This window comes from Drosophila willistoni, assembly GCF_018902025.1.
Source record: "Drosophila willistoni isolate 14030-0811.24 chromosome 2R unlocalized genomic scaffold, UCI_dwil_1.1 Seg200, whole genome shotgun sequence".
NCBI classification, from domain to species: domain Eukaryota; kingdom Metazoa; phylum Arthropoda; class Insecta; order Diptera; family Drosophilidae; genus Drosophila; species Drosophila willistoni.
The window spans coordinates 6,935,422-6,958,033 of NW_025814051.1; the positions used below are offsets into that span (position 1 = coordinate 6,935,422).

The 22,612-nt window shown below is 34.3% G+C and overlaps 1 protein-coding gene across 2 annotated transcripts in view; it reads right to left on the reverse strand.

Moving 5' to 3' along the window:
- Positions 1-613: 613 nt before the first annotated feature.
- LOC6643679 overlaps positions 614-22,612 on the reverse strand; it is a 50,907-nt gene continuing 28,908 nt past the window's right edge. The window contains exons 3-8 of one of the 2 annotated variants that reach the window (XM_023176515.2): positions 12,544-12,752; positions 8,103-8,238; positions 4,557-4,690; positions 1,723-1,845; positions 1,464-1,662; positions 614-1,308 (exon numbers count right to left, since the gene is read on the reverse strand). In XM_023176515.2, the coding sequence (XP_023032283.1) occupies positions 953-1,308; positions 1,464-1,662; positions 1,723-1,845; positions 4,557-4,690; positions 8,103-8,238; positions 12,544-12,752 (1,157 nt within the window). In that variant the 3' untranslated portion in view covers positions 614-952. Of the gene's footprint in view, positions 1,336-1,463; positions 1,663-1,722; positions 1,846-4,556; positions 4,691-8,102; positions 8,239-12,543; positions 12,753-22,612 lie in introns of both variants that reach the window. The other variant, XM_047010962.1, reaches the window with a different exon arrangement.

Sequence of the window (22,612 nt, forward strand, 5' to 3'; positions counted from 1 at the left end):
AGGCAAATATTTTTTAAACTTACAATCTAATTGCTCTGCTTTCGGTTTTTGCCTTTTTAATTATTTTTTTTTTTCGTTTTTGGTTTGAAATTACATTTAGGCATAGTATATATATATATAACTTTATATAGTACATATACATATAAATATCAATTTAATATAATTTATATAAATAATCTTGATTTTAATATATATAAATATATATAGATAATAATTGTAGGGAACCAAAGTGAAAAGCTTAGCACAACATTTTACTTTTTCGTAAATATTTATTCAATTGCGACGAAGATGAAGAGTGACATGAAAATTGAAAAATTGAAAACATATTGGTAAATATTTTTAAAGAAATCTTTTAAATTAATCTTCGATTTAGAATTCACTTAATTCAATTCGTTGAATTAAAGAATAAGAGACTTTGTCTGTATAAGAAGTATAATATTATGAAAAAATGAGCAAACCATTTGAAAGTTTTGAAATAATTTAGAATCACTCTTCATCTTCAATTCCGTCTGAATAAACTTTTAGCTCAGCTGTTCTTTTTTTTTGTTTTTGTTTGTTAATAAATAGCTTTTTCTTCATTTTGTCTCTCAAAAATTTTTGTGTATTGCATCTTTCTTTTTTGTTTGTTTCTCTTTGTTGTATTTTGTTGTAAATGCATTTGAAGTTACTTTGAGCTAGCTTGAAACGAGTGTGTCTCTGTATAAATGTGTGTATTTCTGTATATATGTGTATTTGTGTGTGTGTAGGTATGTATAAATATTTTAGATACATTTTGCAGTTTTGCTTTTTAGCTGCTGGGTCTGGGCCTAGGGCTGAACTTTCACATTCACCATCTGCTTTTCGTACTTCTCTGTCCTGCTCCCGCTCCTGCTCACTGCGGCTTCTGCTGCTGCTGCTGAGCACTTCCTTTTCCATCCCTGAAGTGTGGCACAAGAGTTGCATGCGAATTGAATCATGTTAATTGCCTGATGCATCTGCTGCCTGTGCATCCTTTCCAGCTGCACGGGGCCAACACCCGTTGGCATTGTCGTCGTCGTCTTTTTGTTGTCCTGACCCGCATGCCTTGCATCCGGAGGCTGTCGACATGGCTCAGCTCATCCATACCCCTTCCATGCCGCACGCGTCTCGTCTCGAATTCCTTTGTTACCGACACTACTAATTGCTTGCCCAGTGTCCAACTGAGTAGTGCCAGCAGCGATGCACTGACTGCCAAAGATTGACTAGGGCAACCACTGGACGAGCTAACACCTCGCCAAGCGGCACCGCCATCCTCTACACCATCCATACCGCCATCATCATCTCCTTCGCCTGAGGGTACAAAATGAAAGAGAAAGTCTAGCGAGAAATAGAAAAATGATGCAGGCCATGTAGTCTGGATGGGTTTTCTTTGTGCTTTCGGTGTGTGTTAATGTGTGTAGTATGTAGTATCAGTAGGAAACACGCTAATTGGCTGCTCGACTTACCCTGCAATTGGGTCAAATAACTATTCTTTTTGCTCTGGAATTGCTCATCTTCGTGCAGTGTATACTGATCGTATAGTTCATCGGGACTCACACGATTACCATTAGCCCCATTGCCATATTTAGTGAATGGATCTGCCTCAAGTATGGTCTTCTCTGTGGTCTTCCAATAGATATCATGCAACTGGGCACTGCAACGAAGCTAATGGCCAAAAACTCATATAATATTAAAATCTTAATTCATTTGTTATGTGAGATATACCTTTAATTTGCCATTATCAAAATGCTGATCGGTAACCACAAAATGAATACCTACAATGGCGGTTTCCATATCATTGCGCACATCTCGTATTATCTTATGATGTCGTACATGAGATGGATTGACCTGAAAGTGAGAATTATTGGAAATTAATAAGTAAAATTTAATTCAATTCCCCGGATCGGATCGGATCTTCGACTGCAGAAGTCCACTGTAATAAAAGTTAAGTTAGATTAGAGATGTTCTATTACAACTAAATCTAGGTAAGTTTCCTTATGAAAACTTTATAGTAAACTTTGAAACCTATTCAAGGTGAAAATTAGATGTTCCATTGAAAACAATGCTTAATTTGGCATAAATTTCCGCTAGGCAAGAACCGACAATGGAAAATTAAATAATAAGCGCAGCCAGCTAAATAATTAGCTTACGAACACACACAACCAATATATAGTGATACAAATTCACACACGAACCCACACACTAACACACACACACACACACACACTTACAGTCATTCGTGCTTAGGTTCAACATCACTCAACGGCAAACAATGCTTATTGATGCTGCATAATAGTCAGAGAGATGTGGTTCGTAGAGGGCCAAGGGAATGGGTGCCAACAAGGCAACAGCAAAACAAAGCTCCTACACATGCCACACCCTCACGTAGCAGTCACCCACACTACAAATATATGTGTATGTATGCATGTCTGTATGTGGACCACAATTCCGCGTTCGGATTGAATGAAAAGGCGCGCATGGCGTTGAATTGGTTGTCGAATTGAGTTGGAAGAGTTTTGGCCCATGTTTGGTTGATTGGATATACGAAGCTGTCGCTATTTCCTCCATACCGAACGCTTCACTATCCTCTTCACCTACCACAAAATGCGCTTAAACAATAAGCCAATAACAGCAGCAGCAGCAAGAACCACATATATTGGCCAACCAACAAACAATCAACAAACTAAAGTTCTCTTCCAAAAGAAATACCTCAAGAGAGACTCGCCAGCTATTTTCCCTTGTTTCCCTTCCTTTTTTTTTGCTTTCTATTTTTCACAGGCAAATTAATTTGCAGCCATAAAGTCAATCAAAGTCAAGGGAATGCAGGAGCCAGGAGGTGCAGAAAACTAGGAAAGGGCACTAGGGAGCTAGGTGGGTTGTTTTGGCTAGTCAAAGAATTTATTTTAAATGCCAATGCGAGGAACAACAACAGCGAAAAACAGCAGAGAAAACACCTGACCAAAAAAAAAAGATGCGAGAAACGTGACCCAGTTTTGGAATGAAATGGTATTGGCATTCCAATTGAGATTTTCTTCTCCTCTAAGCTGAACACCTTTTGGTATGCAATAGTTTTCTCCTTTCTTTGCGTCATGGTGTGGGTGTTTATGTGTGTGCGGGTGTGGGTGTCTCTATATAAAATGACGTAAGCAATTCAAAGAGGAAAAGTAGCACATTGTTATTTTTAATGAGCAAAATCAAGTTTTAAGTAAAACTGTAAGCTAATATTACATCTTATTTTAGTCTATACTTATTAAATTTTATTCCATTGGGTTTTTATAAGCAGAAAAACAACAAGCCTAGTTAATGCATTCCAATTTGTTTACTTAATATTCTCGCATGAAGAAGTTTAATATAAAATGATTTTACTTGAGAGCATTTAAAATGATTATATAAATCCGTCTTGATGCTTTTACTTCTAGTCAGAATTGCCATAAAATTAGTCATGGGACTATATAATACTTTTGATCGGATTTTTTGCTCTACTTCGTTATAGAAACGATGGTTTATTACTCTGTTGCTCGAGTGGGGTCTATATTTCCTCAATAAGTACAAACATTAGATTTTGTCCGAAATTTCAAGTCCATAATTAGAATTCTAAAGATAGCTTATAGTGCACACAAAAGGGTAAAAAAAAAGTTATTTCCAATTTAAAATCAAGTTGATTTTGTTAAGAGCCGTAAAGAACCATTTATAAACTTGAACTCAAATATTCAAATAAATTCAGAATCCATCCTCCATCACATTATTAAGCTATAGTACATAAACTAAAAAGAAAATTTGAGATGATTCAGTTCACAGCTATAAAACTTAATCAAATTTTCTTGACAAATCAGGTCTACAAGATGAAATCAAAAACTTCATAAAAACTGACATAGAAATCCTCCAACATTTTTGCCAAAAACTGAATGTGAAAAAAAATCTCAAAGCCAAATCTCAACTGACTCAATGCGCTTCTTTTAACTTACGCTCTTCTAACGCATAAAATTGCTGAATTTTACTAGCCAAAGCTTCTGAATTTGTTATTCTTGAAATGGGGGAAACATTTTTTGTGCAATTGACACTTACCGCCTTCAACATGCATTTAGTGGGCTTAAATCAACATTCGCAAACAAACCAAAAAAACAAAAAGTGAGTGGGATACTCGAATATGCAAAACTGTGAAAATTGTTCCGCAAACCGAAAGGTTTTTACCATTCCCAATTGCCACATTGCATGCATAAAACTTTGCCTAAAATTTATTCCACATGGCGAGATGGTGTTTAGTGAAATGGGCGTATGGGATTGTGGGCGTGTCAACATACAGTGCGTTGATCTCCATGACTGCGTATGCTTTTCTGGTAATTACAAAGCAGCGCCCTTAACCATTCTCATGAACATTCCAGCATACACCGGATCGTAGCCAAAAAAAACCCCAAAGTCCGCCCTCATACCCACCACCTACGTACATACATATATACACGCATAAATTCCATGCAGATGCCTAAAACGCTCGAAAAACAAGAAAATTGTGTTTGCATAATTTCCAGACGCGTTCACCATTTTTGGTGGTTTCCACTCACCTCTTCATTATTCACCGTCCATGTGAGATTTGCCGCTGGCCGGGAATGTCGCGATGTGCAATTACCTCGCAATATGTCGCCAACCCGGTATCTGGGACGTATACCCGTTATGAATGGTGCATTATGTGGTGTCTCTGTAAGCGGAAAAGAGATACACAATGAGATACTGTAGATAGAGTAAGAGAAAGAAAGATAGAGAGAGCACGAGTGCATGAGTGCATGGCCATCGATTGTCACTGTATTTTTGATACACTGCAGGTACCAAAAAAGAGAAACGACAAAACCGTCGTCATCCTTCCTCCCGCCATCTGTCTGTCTGTCATATTGGATCTGTGTGCTGGAATTGCGTTTCATGTGTGTGTGAGTTTCCTCCCATTTTGTGTAATGACAATCGGAGACCATCCTACATACCCATACATATGTACATGTACATGTGTGTACACTGAACATACATGTGTGGTAGTATACCCTTTTCATAATTGAATTGCATTTTTGCAAACTTAAAGATGTGTTTTTAAAAAAAATGTAATCATTTTGAACTGATGATTATAGATATGATTGTATAAATAAAAAATAGTTAGAGACAAAGTATTTGAATCAATTTTGTATTTGCTTTGTACCCAATGGTGTTAAAGAGATAGACAGAACAAACATGAATTGCTTTAACTGAAATCACTTTAAAAAGGTTATTTGGATCCGTCTTTTAGATAAACAATAGATGATATATGATTAAAGCCAGAGGGCCGGGGCTAACTTCGACCGCGTCAAAGTTTGTATACCCTCGCAACATTTTTGGTAACTCTTTCCTTACCTATAGCCATCAAAGTGATAAAAAACGTTTAAGCTAAAAAGGCTAATGTTTGCGAAAGAACGGCCTACAATCTTAGCATAGGAAATAAGGAAGATATTGATCAAAGTCACTGTTTTCCACCGATCGTTCCTATGGGAGCTATATGATATAGTTACCCGATCCTTATCAAATTTGGCACAGTCATTAACAGGTATATTAAACTAACAAATGTTTAATTTGAAAGCAATCGCGGCAAAAGTAACGAAGTTATTGACAAAAGTCACTGTTTTCGAAAGATCGTTCCTATGGGAGCTATATGATATAGTCACCCGATCTTGATCAAATTTGGCATAGTCCTTTAAATGCGTAATTAACTCACCAATATTAAATTTCATGACAATAGCTCAGAAAATAACGAAGTTATTAAGAAAAGTCACTGTTCGTGACTTTGCCATTTGTATGGGAGCTATACGATATAGTGATCCGATCCGGCTGAATCCGAGATATACAACGCCTGCAGTATATACAAGCCTACATGCAAAATTTCAGCTCTGTAGCTTTTACGGTCTAGGAGGAGTTTGCGTTGATCCAGACGGACGGACGGACATGGCTATTTGAACTCGTCTCGTCGTGCTGATCAAGAATATATATACTTTATATGGTCGGAGATGCTTCCTTCTATGCGTTGCACACTTCTGACCAAAATTAATATACCCTTTTTGCAAGGGTATAAATATGACTCAACATTGATTCAAAACGGATCAAAAGAAGGGGTCATAAGAAACTCATCAAGCGAAGCGACCATAATGTGAGCTTATTTATGACTATTTTTATCATATTAAGTATATCAAAAACGATTGACACATGATCGCAAATTTTATTATATTCAGAACGAATTTAAAGTATTTCCTTTCTCTGAACAGTCCTACCCAGCATTTGGAAGGTTGATTTAACAGAAATCACCTAAACCAGTTTATTTGGAGTCCTCTTGGTTAGTAAAATACTTTTATTTTGGAATTTGGTTAAAAAACGACAGGACTCAAAATGTGTCTCTAAAATGAATGGTATATGATAGAAAATATAATTTTACCGATTTTTCTATAAAACTATTCGTAAATGATTGCAAATATGAGTCAAAAAAAAAAATCAAAACTGGATTAAAGACAAAAAAGTTATTTAGTGTTGAGAACGAACTTATTTATGACTCTTTCTAGAGTAACAAAGTCTTACGAGTTATTTGAATAACTTTGGCATTGATATCAACAACATCGGAACTATGACTTTTTAGTTATTTACTTGTTGTCATTCAAAACGAAATCAAAAATTTGGTTTTTTCATTCATATACGTTAGTTTTAATTGCTCTAATTACTCGAAGATATGGAAATAAATTTATTTCGTCTTCACATTTATACAGACTTCTGGTATCTTTAAACTTTGTTAAATACACTAAATCTAACAAGAATAATAGAATCGTACATATCAAAGTTTAACAGAATCTACTCCAAGAACCATTTATCTAATCTAGACTTAGAAAATAAACCGCATTTGGTCTATTTGTAGCATTTAAATGTAAGAAAACTGATCTGAAAATAAACTGTAATTTTCAGAAACAAACTAAATACATTTCCATTAAGACTTTTGCAAAGTAATTTTCCCACATTTAAGTTGCTTAAACTTAGAATAAAGTCTCACAAAGGCAAATACAAATATATTGCATGAACCGACTGTCATATGTATACTACCAAAAAAAAAAGGAAGCAGACAAGAGTCAGTTGGCCAAAGTTCAATTGACCACGACCAAGTCATGTGTGTGGGTGTATGTGTGTGTGGGAAGTGAAGACATAAAACTTAAAAATAAACTTCTAAATGTTTAAAAATGTTTTCAAGAAGACATCCAAACGTCTTGGAACGACAGACAGACAAACACAGACAGAGCACAAACAAATTTACTGGCAAACGAGATGATGAAGGATAAAGATCCTTATTTAAGCAAGCAAACATAATAAATGCCAAATACGGAGACGGTCAATAAACTGAGTAGCTCTAAATATATCCTGCCATGTCTTCATCACGTTGCCAGTTTTTATTTCCACAAACTTCTACTAAAGTGTCTATCTCAAGTTTGTTGTGTTTGCTTTTTGTGGCTTACAATGTGTTATACAAAACAAACTTTATTTCTCAAGCTTATTTAAGCTAATTTTGTATATTTAAAAAGGAATTAATACAAAAATATATATCTAATCACTTTTTATGCTTATTACTTGAGTTTATTCAACTTAAGGAAAGAAAAACTATTAAGGATATTTAAGTTAACGAACTAAAACTATGGCCAAATGGTGCGAAAGTATAATACTTTTTTATCTTTTGAATTTAATTGTATTCTCCAGTCAGTTTATTATATTTGAAGGCATTTCATTTTCAATGAATTTTAAGCCCTGTTTTTGTTCTCATATTATTTTTGGCATTGTTAAGACAGAAAAAAACCCAACATTTAAATTTTGTAAAACACAATAAATTGCTGTCAGTTTGCTGTGTAAGGGTTTCTCTTAAGTAAAGAAAATATTTGGTTGAGAAGATTGGTTTCAGATGTCCATGGAGTTGCCATTTGGGATCTTCTACCGTTTTCCTACCAGAATAAGCGTTTCCGTTTTAAACGGCAAAAAGATATGGTACTTATATTTTTCTCTTGGCTTTATAATTCCAGTTTCATTTTGTTTCTTTGGTGGGTTTTATTTTGGCTTGTTTTTTTACTTACCAATAACTTCCAATTCGGCTGCTGCTATTAATGTATGAAATGAGGGCGCATCCGCAGATACTTCGCAACTGTATTTACCGGATGTTGCCATTGTTACCACATCGAGGACCACTTGGCTCTCGTTCGAGGACATGCGCTGCAACATAACAGAAAGAAAAAGAACAAATTTCAGTCCAGTGTATGGGTGTGAGGAAGTGGCGCAACGCGAAAAATGAAAAACAAAAATTGAAATAAATTTGTTAAAAAATACCCAGAGCAAACATAAATACATACGAATATAACTATATTTATATACCATATGAAAAATTGTCCAACAAACGCAGAATGTTGAATTGGTTCCTGGTTGCATCTCTTTTTCGGGACAATGGAAATAACGGGTGGCTATTGAATAATTAAGGTTCTGTATAAAAACACATTTAAATTGTCCAACTTTATATGAGGCTTGACCCATATGGCAATTACAAGCTATATTCTGTATGCATATATACACCTATATTTATGAAATCATCAGAGAGCCTTTAATAATAAAACCAGAAAAAATAACACCTCAGTTGAAGTGCCTTTTTTATAATTGTTGAATGGTTTTTTAATACTTATTTATTGTCTTGTGTAAACAACATGGCGTATGCTTAATATACCAAAAGCTATTGAGAACTATTTTATATCAAAAATTGACCACACTATTGTAAGGCCCATAATCTTAATCAACTCTTTTAAAATGACAAATTTTGATACCCATTACATGGCAATTTTATATATAAACTAGCGATCATTTCAAAAAAATAAGATCTAAAGCAAATTTCCAATACACAAAATAGCGAAAAGTTTTGGCTTCAGAAAAACGTTGTTTAGTAGTTTTTAGCAAAATAAATGTTTATTCTTTACTGGATATAAATGAAAATCATCAAAGATAGAGTTTTATTTTTTAAAACACCCAGAGGCAATTAATCCAATGTTTTATCAACAACAATTTCAAAAATTATCACTACGTTTAATTGATCAAAATGTAATTTATATTATAGATCTGCATTTCCAGCTCTACTGTACAGTACATAGTTTACTTTTCAAAGAAATACTTTACTCTTTTTTTACTGTATCGAATATTCAATTTTTCAGAATGATAGAGTACAATATTTTGACTGCTCTCACTTAGAGCAAGTAGTACTTGTACTTGTCGGAAGTATGTACAATACTTTGCCCCGATTTAAACATTGTATACTACACTAAAAACATGTATTCATTTTTTAGAATGAATGATTCAATAGAACTTTTGAATACAATCATGCAGCTGTTCTATTTATAAAATAATATTTTTTACCTCAAATCGATAAGATGCAACAATAAGATACAACATTGTAAATAGATAGTATATATATGCTTTTCAATCCCCTTATTTTAGTTCAAGATCCCGCTAAATATATATATTTTTCATATATTTTAACCCAGTTTACTCTTCAACTTAAGCAAATGATTGTTAAATTTCTTTCCACTGCCTTCTAGAAAGTGCATAAAGTCTTCGGTGTGATAGATTGAGATTCATATTTAATATTTTTATAACATTTTTCTATGTACATAAAATGGTGGCATGCATGTTTTATTTGGGTTTTTATTTTATTTTATTTGAAATTTGAAAACAAACATTTCTATTTCCATTTAACGTTCGCAACGTTTTTTTCAACTATTGTCACATGAAATAAAAGAAAACGTTGAGTGGAGAAAGAGAGAGAGAGATAGGGAGAGCCGGATTTAAAAAATAAATAAAAATTGTCAATGTATTTTTCTTTATATATGCCTGAATAAATTTTTCGAAAATTGTGAAACAAGTTAAAAATGCCAATATTTATTGAAAAATATTGCCAAGTACGAGAAATGGCAAAACAAAAATAAATATAACTATATATTTTCAATGCATGTGTGTACGTATGTGTATATTGTGTTTGTGTGTGTGTGTGTGTGGAGTGGGAGTGGATAGGGGGTTTTCCGGTTCGTAACTGCCATCAAGCGGAAGTTAAAATACCGTGTTTTGATTTGATTGCGCATTGAAATTTCTCATGTGTCTGTTGGCCCTTTGAAAATCTCCATCTAAATTCAACCAGGTTTTGGTTAACTGAAGCTTGCGAAATATAAATGTTTTACATTGTTGTAGCCGCAACGCGTTTAGTTTAATTTTTCGTTTGCCCTTTGTATAGACTAACACACACACACACACACATGCTCGCATAAATCTGTGTGTACTCGTCCTTTTGATTGTCTGGGTAAAAGTCATAAAAACCTTTGCCTCTGCCAAAATTCAAATCACAAAACTATAGAAATGTTTAAAATGCTATTGAATTGGAGTTGGAATAAATATCAAAAAGTCACATTTACACGCTTCTATTTTATTTAGATCTTTTCCAAGATAGTACCTATAAATATAGCTTAATAAACTTAACTATAATTTCAATAAATAGTTGTACATATTTTTTAAGAAAATTTTGTTTAACAAAAGTACAAGTTTCATTGGGTTTTTGAGAATACATGTGGGACTATGTTGGGTTTCCGTAGAAATAAGTAGTCCCGTTTGATTTATATTTAGTTAAATGATAATTTTATTGTAGATTATAATTAGGTTTTAGTAACTATAAATTGATTGAATTGAATGGTACTTGTTTCGTCTTTCTTTTTAATGAGAGCGTCGTTTCTCATTCGTCTTTACACGTCTTTCGTCTTAATACTTCTTTTAATACACGTCTTTCGTCTTTAATACTTCTTTAATACACGTCTTCTCGTCGTTGGCTCGTCTTAAAAGTGTTCTTCGGCGTCGTTTTGTAGCAGTATTGCCACATCGTCGTTTTTGTGGGTCGCTTGCCACCTCGTCTCATATGGATCGCTTTCCACACCGTCGTTTAACAGCTGTTCTGAGATAGACTGGCCATTCGGCGTTTCCAGCCCAACCCCACATACACATACGAATAATTTTAATTGAAGCAATTCGAACACTTTCGTTTAGGGTTTCTAGTAGCCTTAAAAAAGAGTAGGAGCTAATTCAATGTTTCTTCAAAAAGTCCTTGGTTTTGAATATAGTATAAAATATTTGAACTTAAATCAGAAAAAGCTAGACTTTTAGAGATAACAATAACGATAACAATAATAATAGCAACTGTTACTTCTTTAAGAAGGCTAAATTGATTTGATAGAGAAAAAAACTATATTCACATTGCTCATAAAACATTAGAATGGCAGAAAATATTAGAGAAATCGAAATCATTGTTTGTAAGCACTTATTTAGTTGAGCTATATCAATTTTTGAAACAAGTGTCTTGTTTAGTCTCTTTAGTCACAGTTTAGTCTCTTTAGTTCATTTTTTTTATTTCTCCCAACCAAGCAATGGCAAAAATTTACACGGTTCCAACTAAACCTGCCACTTAAGTATGTATCTAATATTGTAACTTTACATTAAATTTTTTTTAGCAGAGTTATGAGATTGTTAGATTTAAGCGTTGATCTGGAAAATATAAATACAATTTAGTTTCCATGAAGATATAGTATAAATTGTTTCAAGTGTAAGCTGTTAGTTTTTTACGAGCATTTCCCCTTTGACATGCTTTGTTGCACTTCAATAATGGAAGAGAGAGAAAAAAGAGAAAGGATGGATTTCTTTTTACGAAACCATACTAATTACAATTTCAGACTCGTTTTCCAAAAGGAAGAAAACATTTCCCCGAAATCAAAATAAAAAAAAAAAGAGTCCTTAAAAAAACACTCGTTTGCTCTATGAAAATTTGTATTGTGGTGTGTACGTTTGTGTGTAAGTGTGTGGTAGTGTTTGTGATGTCGTTTCAGTTGTTATTGTTGTTAGTTTTTCTTTTACCCACTCACTTATCCCACTTCCTCCCCCTTACCAGCACTTCAGTTGTACAAACATTCTCGCGCTTGGTGGCATTTGTATGCCTCTTCTCTGTTTATTTTTTGCTTTGAAATGTGGCCTGAGCACTTGCCACATGTGATTTTTGTTACTTTCACTCCCAGATTTTTGCATTGCAACACACAACACTCAGATGTTTGGATGAGGGGGTTGAAATAGGGAGAAACGAGTGTAAATATTTGCTAGTTGCTCTTTTAAGCTTCATTGTTGGTTATCCTCAAAATTTAGTTGTCACTGTTTTCCTCGTTTTGCTGCAGAAAAAGAAACTCTTAAGTGACAGATTGAGGATAATTTACGAGATGACATGTCAAATGGTTGAAATGGAAGTGCAACCAGTCCGAAATTTTCACCACAACGTCAAATGTGGAAACTTTGAAACCTACTTAAGGTATGTATCTATCAATATCTCTATTTTCGGAAAACCTTTATTCCGTTTTTTATGCATAATCATCGTTTAACAATTTCCTATTCCGTGGTTACAGTAAAAGCTAATATAAAACTGTTTCGACCTATTAGGATAGAGTAGTTTTTACTTACCCGTACTTTAACACCTGGAAAGTGAAATACTTTCATTGGTGGCGTCTCTTTTGGTGTATATCTGTAGAATTCCCTTCTGCCCTTATACCATTTTACCGAGTATAAACTGTCATCTTCGATGTCGTAAAAGCATTTGAGTATAGCCTTCTCGCCTCGGCGCACAGCGTGAGGTACTCGCACTCGAACATCTCTCAAAGCACTGCTGTAATCTGGAAATAAAAAAAGACAAAAGAGATGATAATAGAAACAATTGTGATGTTAATATTAATAAAAACCTGTTTCAATTATGTTTAATTATTTAAATCTATAATGCTGTCAACACCCTGGCCCTAAGCAAACAGAGCCACTCCCTGAGGGTCTGTATCAACAAAACTCAACGGGCAAACATTTCTCATTTTTAATTTACAATTTGCATTTATTTTATTATCAATTTCAATTCCAGTTTTCATCTCTTTTTTAACGGTGCTTCATTTTTTTTGTGCAATTTTTTTTTTTTTTGTTTTTACGGCATTTGGGCATAATTTATGAGCAACATATTTTTTAGGTTGATTTTTATTATTTTGTATTTTGTTGTTGCTTTTTTTTTGTTTTGTTTTTATTAAATAAAGGCCAAACGGGCTTTTTATTGACTCAACAATTCCCACGATATTTGAGATGATTTTTATTTGCCTGCACGATTTGTGTATATGCATTTGTATGGGTATGTGTGTGTGTGCTAATGGTATGTATGTGCATATATGTATGTATATTCTACCGTTAGAAAAAACTATGCAATAAAATTTTAGTTGGATTGGAATATAATGAAACCCTTTGTGATTAATTTCCATGAATTGTTTTCCTTATTATGCCCTTGGCTTGTATCGAATAGTTTCACATACTTAAAGATCAAAAAAGTGCTAAATTATTGTCAATATAATTAATAAAATTTTTCCTCTGCCAACTCATAAATGAAAACAAATTGCCCTTAAAAGTAGGCAATGCTTTAAATGTTCATTGATATCAACGTTCTTGTTAAAAGTTCATATAATATTCTCTATAAAGTTCTCTTTTCACACAACTTTAAATTTAGAGTATATAGAAGTAGGTAATAATTTAATACTTCTGAAACTATTGACATTTTTTCATTTTTCTTGTTGCATTGCATTTAATACATAATCTAGTCCACTCACGTATTGGCATTTCTTTCAGCATGATTTCACACCGCAAATCTTCAACAGACAAACATATATACATATGTATATCTATGAACATAGGAATTATTTCTACTCTCATGTATATGTATATCTATGCATATAATATATATATTGTCGAATGTCTGTTGTCTGCCACTGACATTTGTACACATGTCCATTCGCTTGTTTTATTGCCACAACGAGAACGAGTTTTGAAGGCCGTGAATTTAACGGGCTGTTGTTGCATTATAAATCAGCTTACACAACAGACAAAAGCCAGGAAAAAAAAAATCCAGGCAAATCAACCAAAACCAACCCAAACCCAAACCGCCTTTGCTTATGCCATGAAATATAAATAAATTTTTATTACATTTTGATTTGTTGATGCCTGATTAAGTGTGATGAGATTAAAATATATCAATTTTGAATATCATAAAATGCAATGAACAAAACAAGATTTGCCGATTATATGCTTGTCAACATTCGAACTTAGCGAAAGCCTATAGAGTAATTGTCATAAATATGTATATGCAGCTTTTTGGTTTTGTTCTTTTTTATGTTTGGTATGTATGTGCATTCCCTTTCATTGGATTCATTTTCATTAGTTGTCCTCTTTTTGGCCATGTTGGCCTTGTCTCCATTTCATGGCAGACTAAATAGACAAGGTTGTAACCATTCCGGCAATAAATGTCCAAACAAACAGGCAAACCAACTAACCAGCTCAAAGCTCCAGCCCCCACATTCTCATCATCATCATCAACATCAGCCAACATCGCCACCAAAGGGGCCAACAAGAGAGAAAAAAGGACTTGCAGTTTTGTATGTTGCCATTGCAAATCCCATCAAATAACTGTAATTGCAAAGTTTTTACAGCTAGATACGAGGGAGCACGCCTACCACCAACCAACCGGACGGAATCGGATAGCAGCAAGAACAATGCACATGCAACCCAGCCATTTGTCTACAAAACTCCTCCAGCTCCAACTAACTCCGCCTCCGCCTCCTCCTCCTTCTCCTACTGCTGCTGCTTTTACTTCTGGGTAAGCTTCCTCCTCACAACGTGTGCAATAAATATGAATAACGAGCACAACGTGAGCGGCACACAAAGTAAAAACCAAAGGGGACTACTCCCCAGACCCGCCGAACCGGGTCCGACTCCTCAGTCCTCAGTCCTCAGTACTTCTTAGTCCTTAGTTGGTGGTTGGCAGTGAAATGACAGAGCCACAGAGCAGTGAGGGTCTCCAAGCCGATTCAAACCAAGTCCAACCACCTCGTGGACGACACGCGGCGGTAAATATTTGTTTTTGTCTAAAGGACATGAGGGGAGTGGGGGCGGGCCAACTCTCGCCCTTTACTTGTGTCTAAATCTTTGTTTATGCAACATGCATGGCATAATTTAAGTAGTCCATCCTCATTCGAGTCTGTCAAACGAATGTCCAGTAAAATGTTGACAAAAGGCTGTGATTTACACCCATGCACATGTCGAGTAAGGGCAAGTGTTGGATGCAGTTAACAGATTGCTTAGTGAGCCTGTGACTAAATCTGTCTAAGGATTAGCTAAAAATGAAACAGAAAGAGCAATCAAATGGGTGTTTTGTTTGCTACTGGAATAATGATGTATGCATCCAGAGTCTAGCAACGGTTAGGAATACAACTAAATAAAACCACAATACAACAACTTATAGCACAAAACCGATATGCATAGACCAAAAGCGTCTCTCTTTCATATATTTTACATTTAAATCCCTTTAAAGACTTAGAGTTTTTACAAGTTGAGCTATAATAAATTGTCATTTAATAGCATTGACTTTAGTTTTTTGCTTTTAGTTTTAACTTTGTAAATGGCTATGAGACTTAAAAAATTTACCTGTATTTTCGTAAAATACATTTTCAAAGTTCATCGAAGACACATTTAAAGTTTTAATTCCTTGGTAAAATATTAACCATTTTAATTTGGATTTTCAATAAACTTTGCCCAAACATTCCAAGATTGCGTGTTTACTTTTCAAAAATATAGAAAGTCTGAGGATATAGGGGCCTACTTCTTTTATAAACTCGACAAATAGTCATACAATTAAGTAATGTAAACTTTATGCTATTTTCTATGCTCTATGCTAACAAAGGTTTTGTTTTTCTTTTTGAGAATAAACTTTATATAACTTTACATAACTTTATGTCAATAAGTTAATAATCTTTTGCTCTTTACTATGGAAATAGCAAATTTCAAAACATAAGACCATGATTCTCCCAGTTGATCTAACCCTATAATTTTGTTTATTTTTTGAATTCTTAACTTAATTGAATTGTATTACAATATTGGTGAAACTACTTTGAATAAAGGTTTCAAAAAATAATAAATAAAAATTAATAACTCAAGGGAAGAAAGATTTAACTGCAAATGGTACTTATAATACTTATAAGTAATGATTAAGTATCTTGAATAAAAATTGTTTGCTAGACCTACAATCTTTTTAAAAACTTGTGTTATTTCTCCAATTTGTGGGCGTAATATTATATGCACCTTTAAACCCCATTTAACTTTAAAACTTGCAACTCAATTGCCATATGTCCTATATTAAGATGCCATTTCACTTATGCTTCTTAGTTTAACCAATTTTAAACTGCTCGATTTGCACTTCACTTGACCTGAAACTAACCTCAACCTCAGAAGGTCTTTTTGAAAGTTTCTAGCCAATTGCAAATTAGTTTCCACCTTTACTTGCTCTCACAAATTTTGGCCTTAGTTTTTGGCAATGTAGAATTATGACACATTGTATCAAAGATATTTTTCAAAGGAAAAGAAACTAACAGCTTACCAACTGCTAATTGAAACTTTAAACACCAGAGTGAAAGTTTTAATTTCAGGTTATGTTTTTTTTTCTATTACATACAAACACTCACATAAGTAAGTAGTAAGTATATAAACTCTTGGAATGAGGGATGCTTCACTCTCTCGCCTCGCCTCCTCAGGCCATATAATTTCTTTCCACATGAACTCTTGCGAAGCAACAACATTTGCCTGGCTGACCACACAGTTTACACGAACAAGAAGATGAAACTAACGAAAAAGTATAAGTCCTGGACCTGAGCTTGAGCCTGAGACTGGGAGAAACTTTTGCAACGTTCAAGTTTATGAGCTTTTGGCTGTTGGAATGTTGCATAATGTCAAGTTGCACTTATGCAACAGATGAAACATGGAGTAAAAGTTGAAGGACGAGATGTTGGAGACGAAGAACGCGTAGACCATGATGAGGAAGTTTTAGCTATTTAAATTTTCTATTAGCAGTTGGGTGAAAGTTCGCTGAGAAGTTTCAAACTGGGTGGGGTATGCTTTTTATTTGGGGGATGGGAGGGAGAGCAGAATGGGTGTTACTTTTATCAAGGGGCAGCTGCCATTTCACACTTTTTGCTGGCGCCAAATACATCATCATTTCCAGTGACATTTCGGAACCATAAAAAATTTAAAATCGCATCAAATTGTAACCGGAGATTATGGAATCAGGTCTCAAACACTCGCTCCCTTCCCCCATCATATTTCTTAGCGCCCAACCATATCAAACACTATTAGTGTCTGGATGGAGTTCAACGACGACTTTGTGCAGTCATTATTCAATCAGATTTGACTGTTGTCTGGCTTTACCGACTTCACTCATTCCTACAACCCCAAAAAAAAAAAAGAAGAAAAAACAAAGAAGGAAAACCAAAAACCAACTCCTACTCCATCCTCCTAAATAAAACTGACTCACTGACTCCACTCTAGTGAGTCGACATCCATCCAACCACCCAACGACTGTTTATTCAAGCGGACTTGACGCCATCGCGTCGGGGATGCTCAATGGTTGCTCTGTCAGTGTCCTGTTTTCTGTTCTTGTCCTGAGGGTGGCTTGAAAAATTGTTGACAATTTTTGCTTAATGCATTTTTATGTCAGCTTTTCCCCCTCGTTCTTTTTTTTTTGGTCCTGCATCCCAAACACACACAGAGAGAGACTTCGAGCAGAGACAGACATGTGGGAAAGTCACCATTACTTCATTCATTTCATGCATTTTTAGCACCAAACCCAAAAACTTCAGCATCGTATCGTCGGTCGTCTCTCCCTGTTGTGTTGTCTTTACCGCCGCCTCGTTGGAGCCATTCAGTAAAGATTCTGACTGTGACTTCGTTGTTGCCGCCATTGACTATGGCCACCCACCCATAGAGCTGCTTTGTGTTGATTATGAAATTTAAGCACAAAAACCTTGTGCCTTTTGTCCCCTTGTACCCTTATCCCCTTTTTACCCATCATTCTTTAAGGTTGTCGGTGTGTGCATCTGTCGCTCGGTTTGCTGTTTGGCATTTAATGGCATATTTTCCGGTTTTTCCTGTGGCAGACACTTACGGCTTTTGGTTTGGTTTTCATTAAATTTAATGCATTCTTTTCTGTAATTGTGCACAGCTTGTTAATTGGAATTACCAATGTTTAAATTACTTAACAGTTAACATAAATTAAATATATGAAGGGCAACTTTGAAGAAAAATTTAACTTAAAATCATTATCATTTCTTGATTCACTAGTTTACGGCAAAAATGTGCCTTTAAAACGATAAAGTGTTTGCAATAATTTGAGGTATAGGGATTTATTTGTGAAATTCCTTATCAAGTTATATACAAGTTACAAATATTTCTAGGTGTCTCGTGAATGGTTTTATCTAGCAGCATATATCGAAGGAATATGTTGTTGAATCATCAATATCTGGTTTGTGGTGTAAATTTTATAGGCTAAAAATATACATATACATATGTCCAAGCTAAAATGGCAGATATTGTTTCCGATTTTATCGAAAAATTTCCAAACCTACTACTTCTATTATTTACCTCATTGAAATTATTTTTGGTATAATCTAATAAAAATACCAACCAATTAAATTCATTAATTTCCAAACCTTAAGTTTATCAAACAATTCTATGTAACTGAAGTTTGTATAACACCTCGAAATTTCGAGGAGAAAGTTTTTTTGGTAAACATGGTAAACTTTTTTTTTTTTTGTTGTGACTCTAAATTCCTAATTTCAAATACCATTTTTTTGAGAGTAAGAGAACTAACAAGCTATTGAGTTCATTTCTAACCTTCAGAAAAATTGATTAAACTATTTTGAAAATAAAAGGAATACCTAAATTTTTTCGTTTTCTGTAAAACATAAGAATTTAATAAGCCAATAATTAATTAATAAAAGTTAAAAGAAATTTATTTTTGCAATTGAGATGGATTCCCTTTCACTTAATATAAACCACAAGTCTGTTATCTATTTCATTATCCAAAATGCTTCAATTTATCTCGAGCCATCTGGTTCACACCGTCTTCTTCATTTACAGTCAACGAATTTTCCAGTACCTATCGTTTTTTATCCCGCCCGCCTTGACCTCTGCACCATGACGTTGCCTCTGTCTCTATGTCTACAAGGAGAAGCCAACTTAACAACCTTGGCCATTTATTTAAAACTAAATAAGACAAGCATCGCTAAATCGCCAACTAAGCTCATAAAACCAACCCAACGAACAAGTGGCCAAGTGTAAAGCAACATGGGAAATGTTCAAAATAAAAGAAAAGAAATAAAAGTGAAAAGACTGAATGAACGAATGAAGAAACGCAAAGGGAAAAGCGACTGGGCAGAGAGGTGAAATAGTATGAAAAAGTGCAAAGGATCAAACAACTGAAAGCGAGACACACACACAAACACAGACACAGAGTGTCTGACCGAATAGAAAGAAAACCATAGTGAACAGCATTTTCTGTGTCGCTCGACGGTTTTCCCTCGCTCTTTTGTAAACCGTTTCTAATCTAACACTGAAAATTGTGCAAGAATTTGTTGCAATGAGCTTTTTATTATCCATTTTCGCCTTTTTTCCCACCCCATACGCCCACTCACAGTAGCACGCCGTTCCGCCTTTGTGTATACCATACGATTTTCGTTACCTTTTCCTTTCTTATTTTTTTTGTCTTCCTTGGTGGAGGTTTTAGCACGCTTTTGCATTCCTTTTACCTGGTTTGGAAAATTGCAATGCCAGCATGTTCGCTCCATCTAGGTGAAAATTTATACTCTGCATTGTGTGACCCGCCTGAAAAATACTTTCCCAAGCTCGTCCCATACATGCATGGGCGAAAAAAAAGCCGCCTTGGCCAGACGTTCAAATTATTTGCGGATTTGTTAAATTTTCGACATTTTTTTCGCCCTTTCTTTCCTTTTTCTCCTCTATTCCATTTGCTTTTTTCTTATTTTTTTTATATGCATCTATAGAAATTCCACAATTTGTCGTGTCTGTTAAATGGTCGTTAAAAAGAAAAGGGTAAACCAAGGGCTTTTGGCTTGTTGACCTGTAAATAACTTGACTTCAACGAAGAGATTAACATTTGGGAGATATTTATATGAAGAGATAGTGGAAATAAAAATGAAAATTTGTAAAGTAAAACTTTAAAGACTTTGAATTTAGAGCATTCTGAATAAAGTCCAATCGGGGTATAGATGAAAGTATTAAGGTATTTGTTTTTTTTTTTTTGGGAATGCACAATATAGTTCCAAACTCAATCAAAATAAAGGAGAAAAAACTTTTGATATGGAATTCTTAAAAACTTTTAAACAATTTTCGGTTATGCAAACACAAAAAGGAACTTTTTATGCGTTAGTTAGTTATGATTCCCAACAACTTTTAGCATTGGCGACATCTGCTGATTGACTTAAACTTACTCTATATTGGCTTAAATAAATGACCTCGATTCTGTTCATTTAGAAGATCGAAGATTTGTATAGAAACGAAATTTATCTCATTATCTAATAAATGATTTTAGTCATAAGCAAAGTTAGGGTTAGTAAATAAGCACGAATTGGCTATCAATTCCAAAAATAGGTGATAATACGAAAGGAATAAAACATAAACAGAAAACATACTAACCAAAATTATGTTTAGGTCAAACTAAGCACAAGATTCCTAACATTGGCTGACATTCAAATTTTATTGATAGAAAATATATAATCTTTATGGGTTTGAATATTTATTTGTGCGTTAAATTAGATTATAAAAACTTTGAGCTTATGATATTATTGACTTGTAGTAAAGTTGCTAATCTCAACATTCTCTTAATTAATTGAATTTTCGTTTTGGCAATTAATCATCTCTTTACTCCAAATTTAGATGCATATTAAGGAGTTTCTTGTAACGTTTCTTTTATTGTTCCAACTAGACAAACAAATCAAAGGCATTAAGACAAGGGAAGTCAATAAATTGTCTGCACCCCCTAGCATGTCCCCTTCTCCAACCACCCACTGACACAAAGACAAGCCAAATAGAAGCAGAAAATAATTTCGCCCGAAAATTTCCAACTTTACTTAAGTTGTATTGCCATTTCTAGTTGAACGCATGTCGCTTTAATTTGCAATTTCCATTCATTTTGGTTCTCAATATTAAATCCTTGCCGATTTCTAGACAATAAAGCACATTGAGTGCATGTCGAGCATTAATATATTAAATGAGAAAGAACGGGTCGAGTCTGTGCCAACCCAACAGTTCACCCTGTTCCAGGCCAACCCCCGGCTAAATCATATAGAACAATCGATTCCTAACAAGAGCTCTACCACCCCCATCGCGTGCCTCTGCCAAATTTTGGCTAAAGGAAGTGATGACAGGCAGCCAAGGAATAGAAGAGAGAGCCACGACGTTTGGATAGATGGGAGACGAGGGTGAGGATATGAGCTCTATTGGCTGGCAATCAAAACGCATTGCCAATCAATTGATTTACACAAAATCCCTCATCCCCGCCCACACCACACCACACACACTCTCCCATCGAGCCCAATCATGTTTGATTTGCAAATAGCTGTCATTGGGTTATCATAATGTCACTCACAGAAAATCAGAAAACCAAAAAAATACCACCAGAATGCAGACATGTCTCCATGTTCCTATGGCTGGCCATGAATTTATCTAACTAAAATTTTAATTGCATTTTGGTTACAAGCCAAACGAGTGCAAAATTTATTTTTACTTGCAGTTAAATATTTATTTATTTTATAGCTTTTGTCTTTGACAGCTTTAGGCATCACATAAATAATTTAATATGAGGTTTTCTAATTTTGAAGCAAGCTAAATTTATTTTCGTTCAGGTCAATATCACATAAAATTAGTTGGAAATTGGGTTAAATAAATATTATCATTTCTATGTAAACTTTTAATCACAAAATATATCTACATACATACATACATATACATATTCATTAAAATATATTTAGAAAAATTAATTAACTATTTAGAAATTCTTTGAATAAATTTACAAATAAACTAAATAAATTTTGAGTCTGAATAAACAAAACTATAACTATTCAAAAATAGTTTATGTTGGAAATGGGAACCTAGGGAGTGACAGTTCTGTTTTGTCAGCGGAATAAAGAGCTTTAAAGAACTATCGATAAAATTTGAAATCCTTAGATGAAAACGGAAGACATTTCGTTTGTAAGCGCTGGCATAGTTCCTTATCAGGAACTAGTACTTATTCAAAAGATTTTAGGCACTAGAGTTTTAGGCACTAGACGTTAGACAATCTCATAAATTTCTGTGAGTCGAAGGTATTAATTGTAGAATGAATAAAGTTCCATATATATTTTTAAATTAACTATTCATGTTCATCTAATTTATATAAAACTTTGATTTGCCCGTGAAGAGGTGTTTCAGTAGACAAAGGTGTTTTGTCAAATAAAGTAAATTTTTACTGCTTATGTCTTCAAGTTTTAAACTTAATACATGAGAAGCGATTTCTCACCAATTCTTTATATCAAATTTCTTATCCGATACTTTATAAAAATGAGAAGACTGAAAAGTCTCCCTCATATCGTCATGCTTTTAAGCCTTATGATAAAATGTCTCATATATC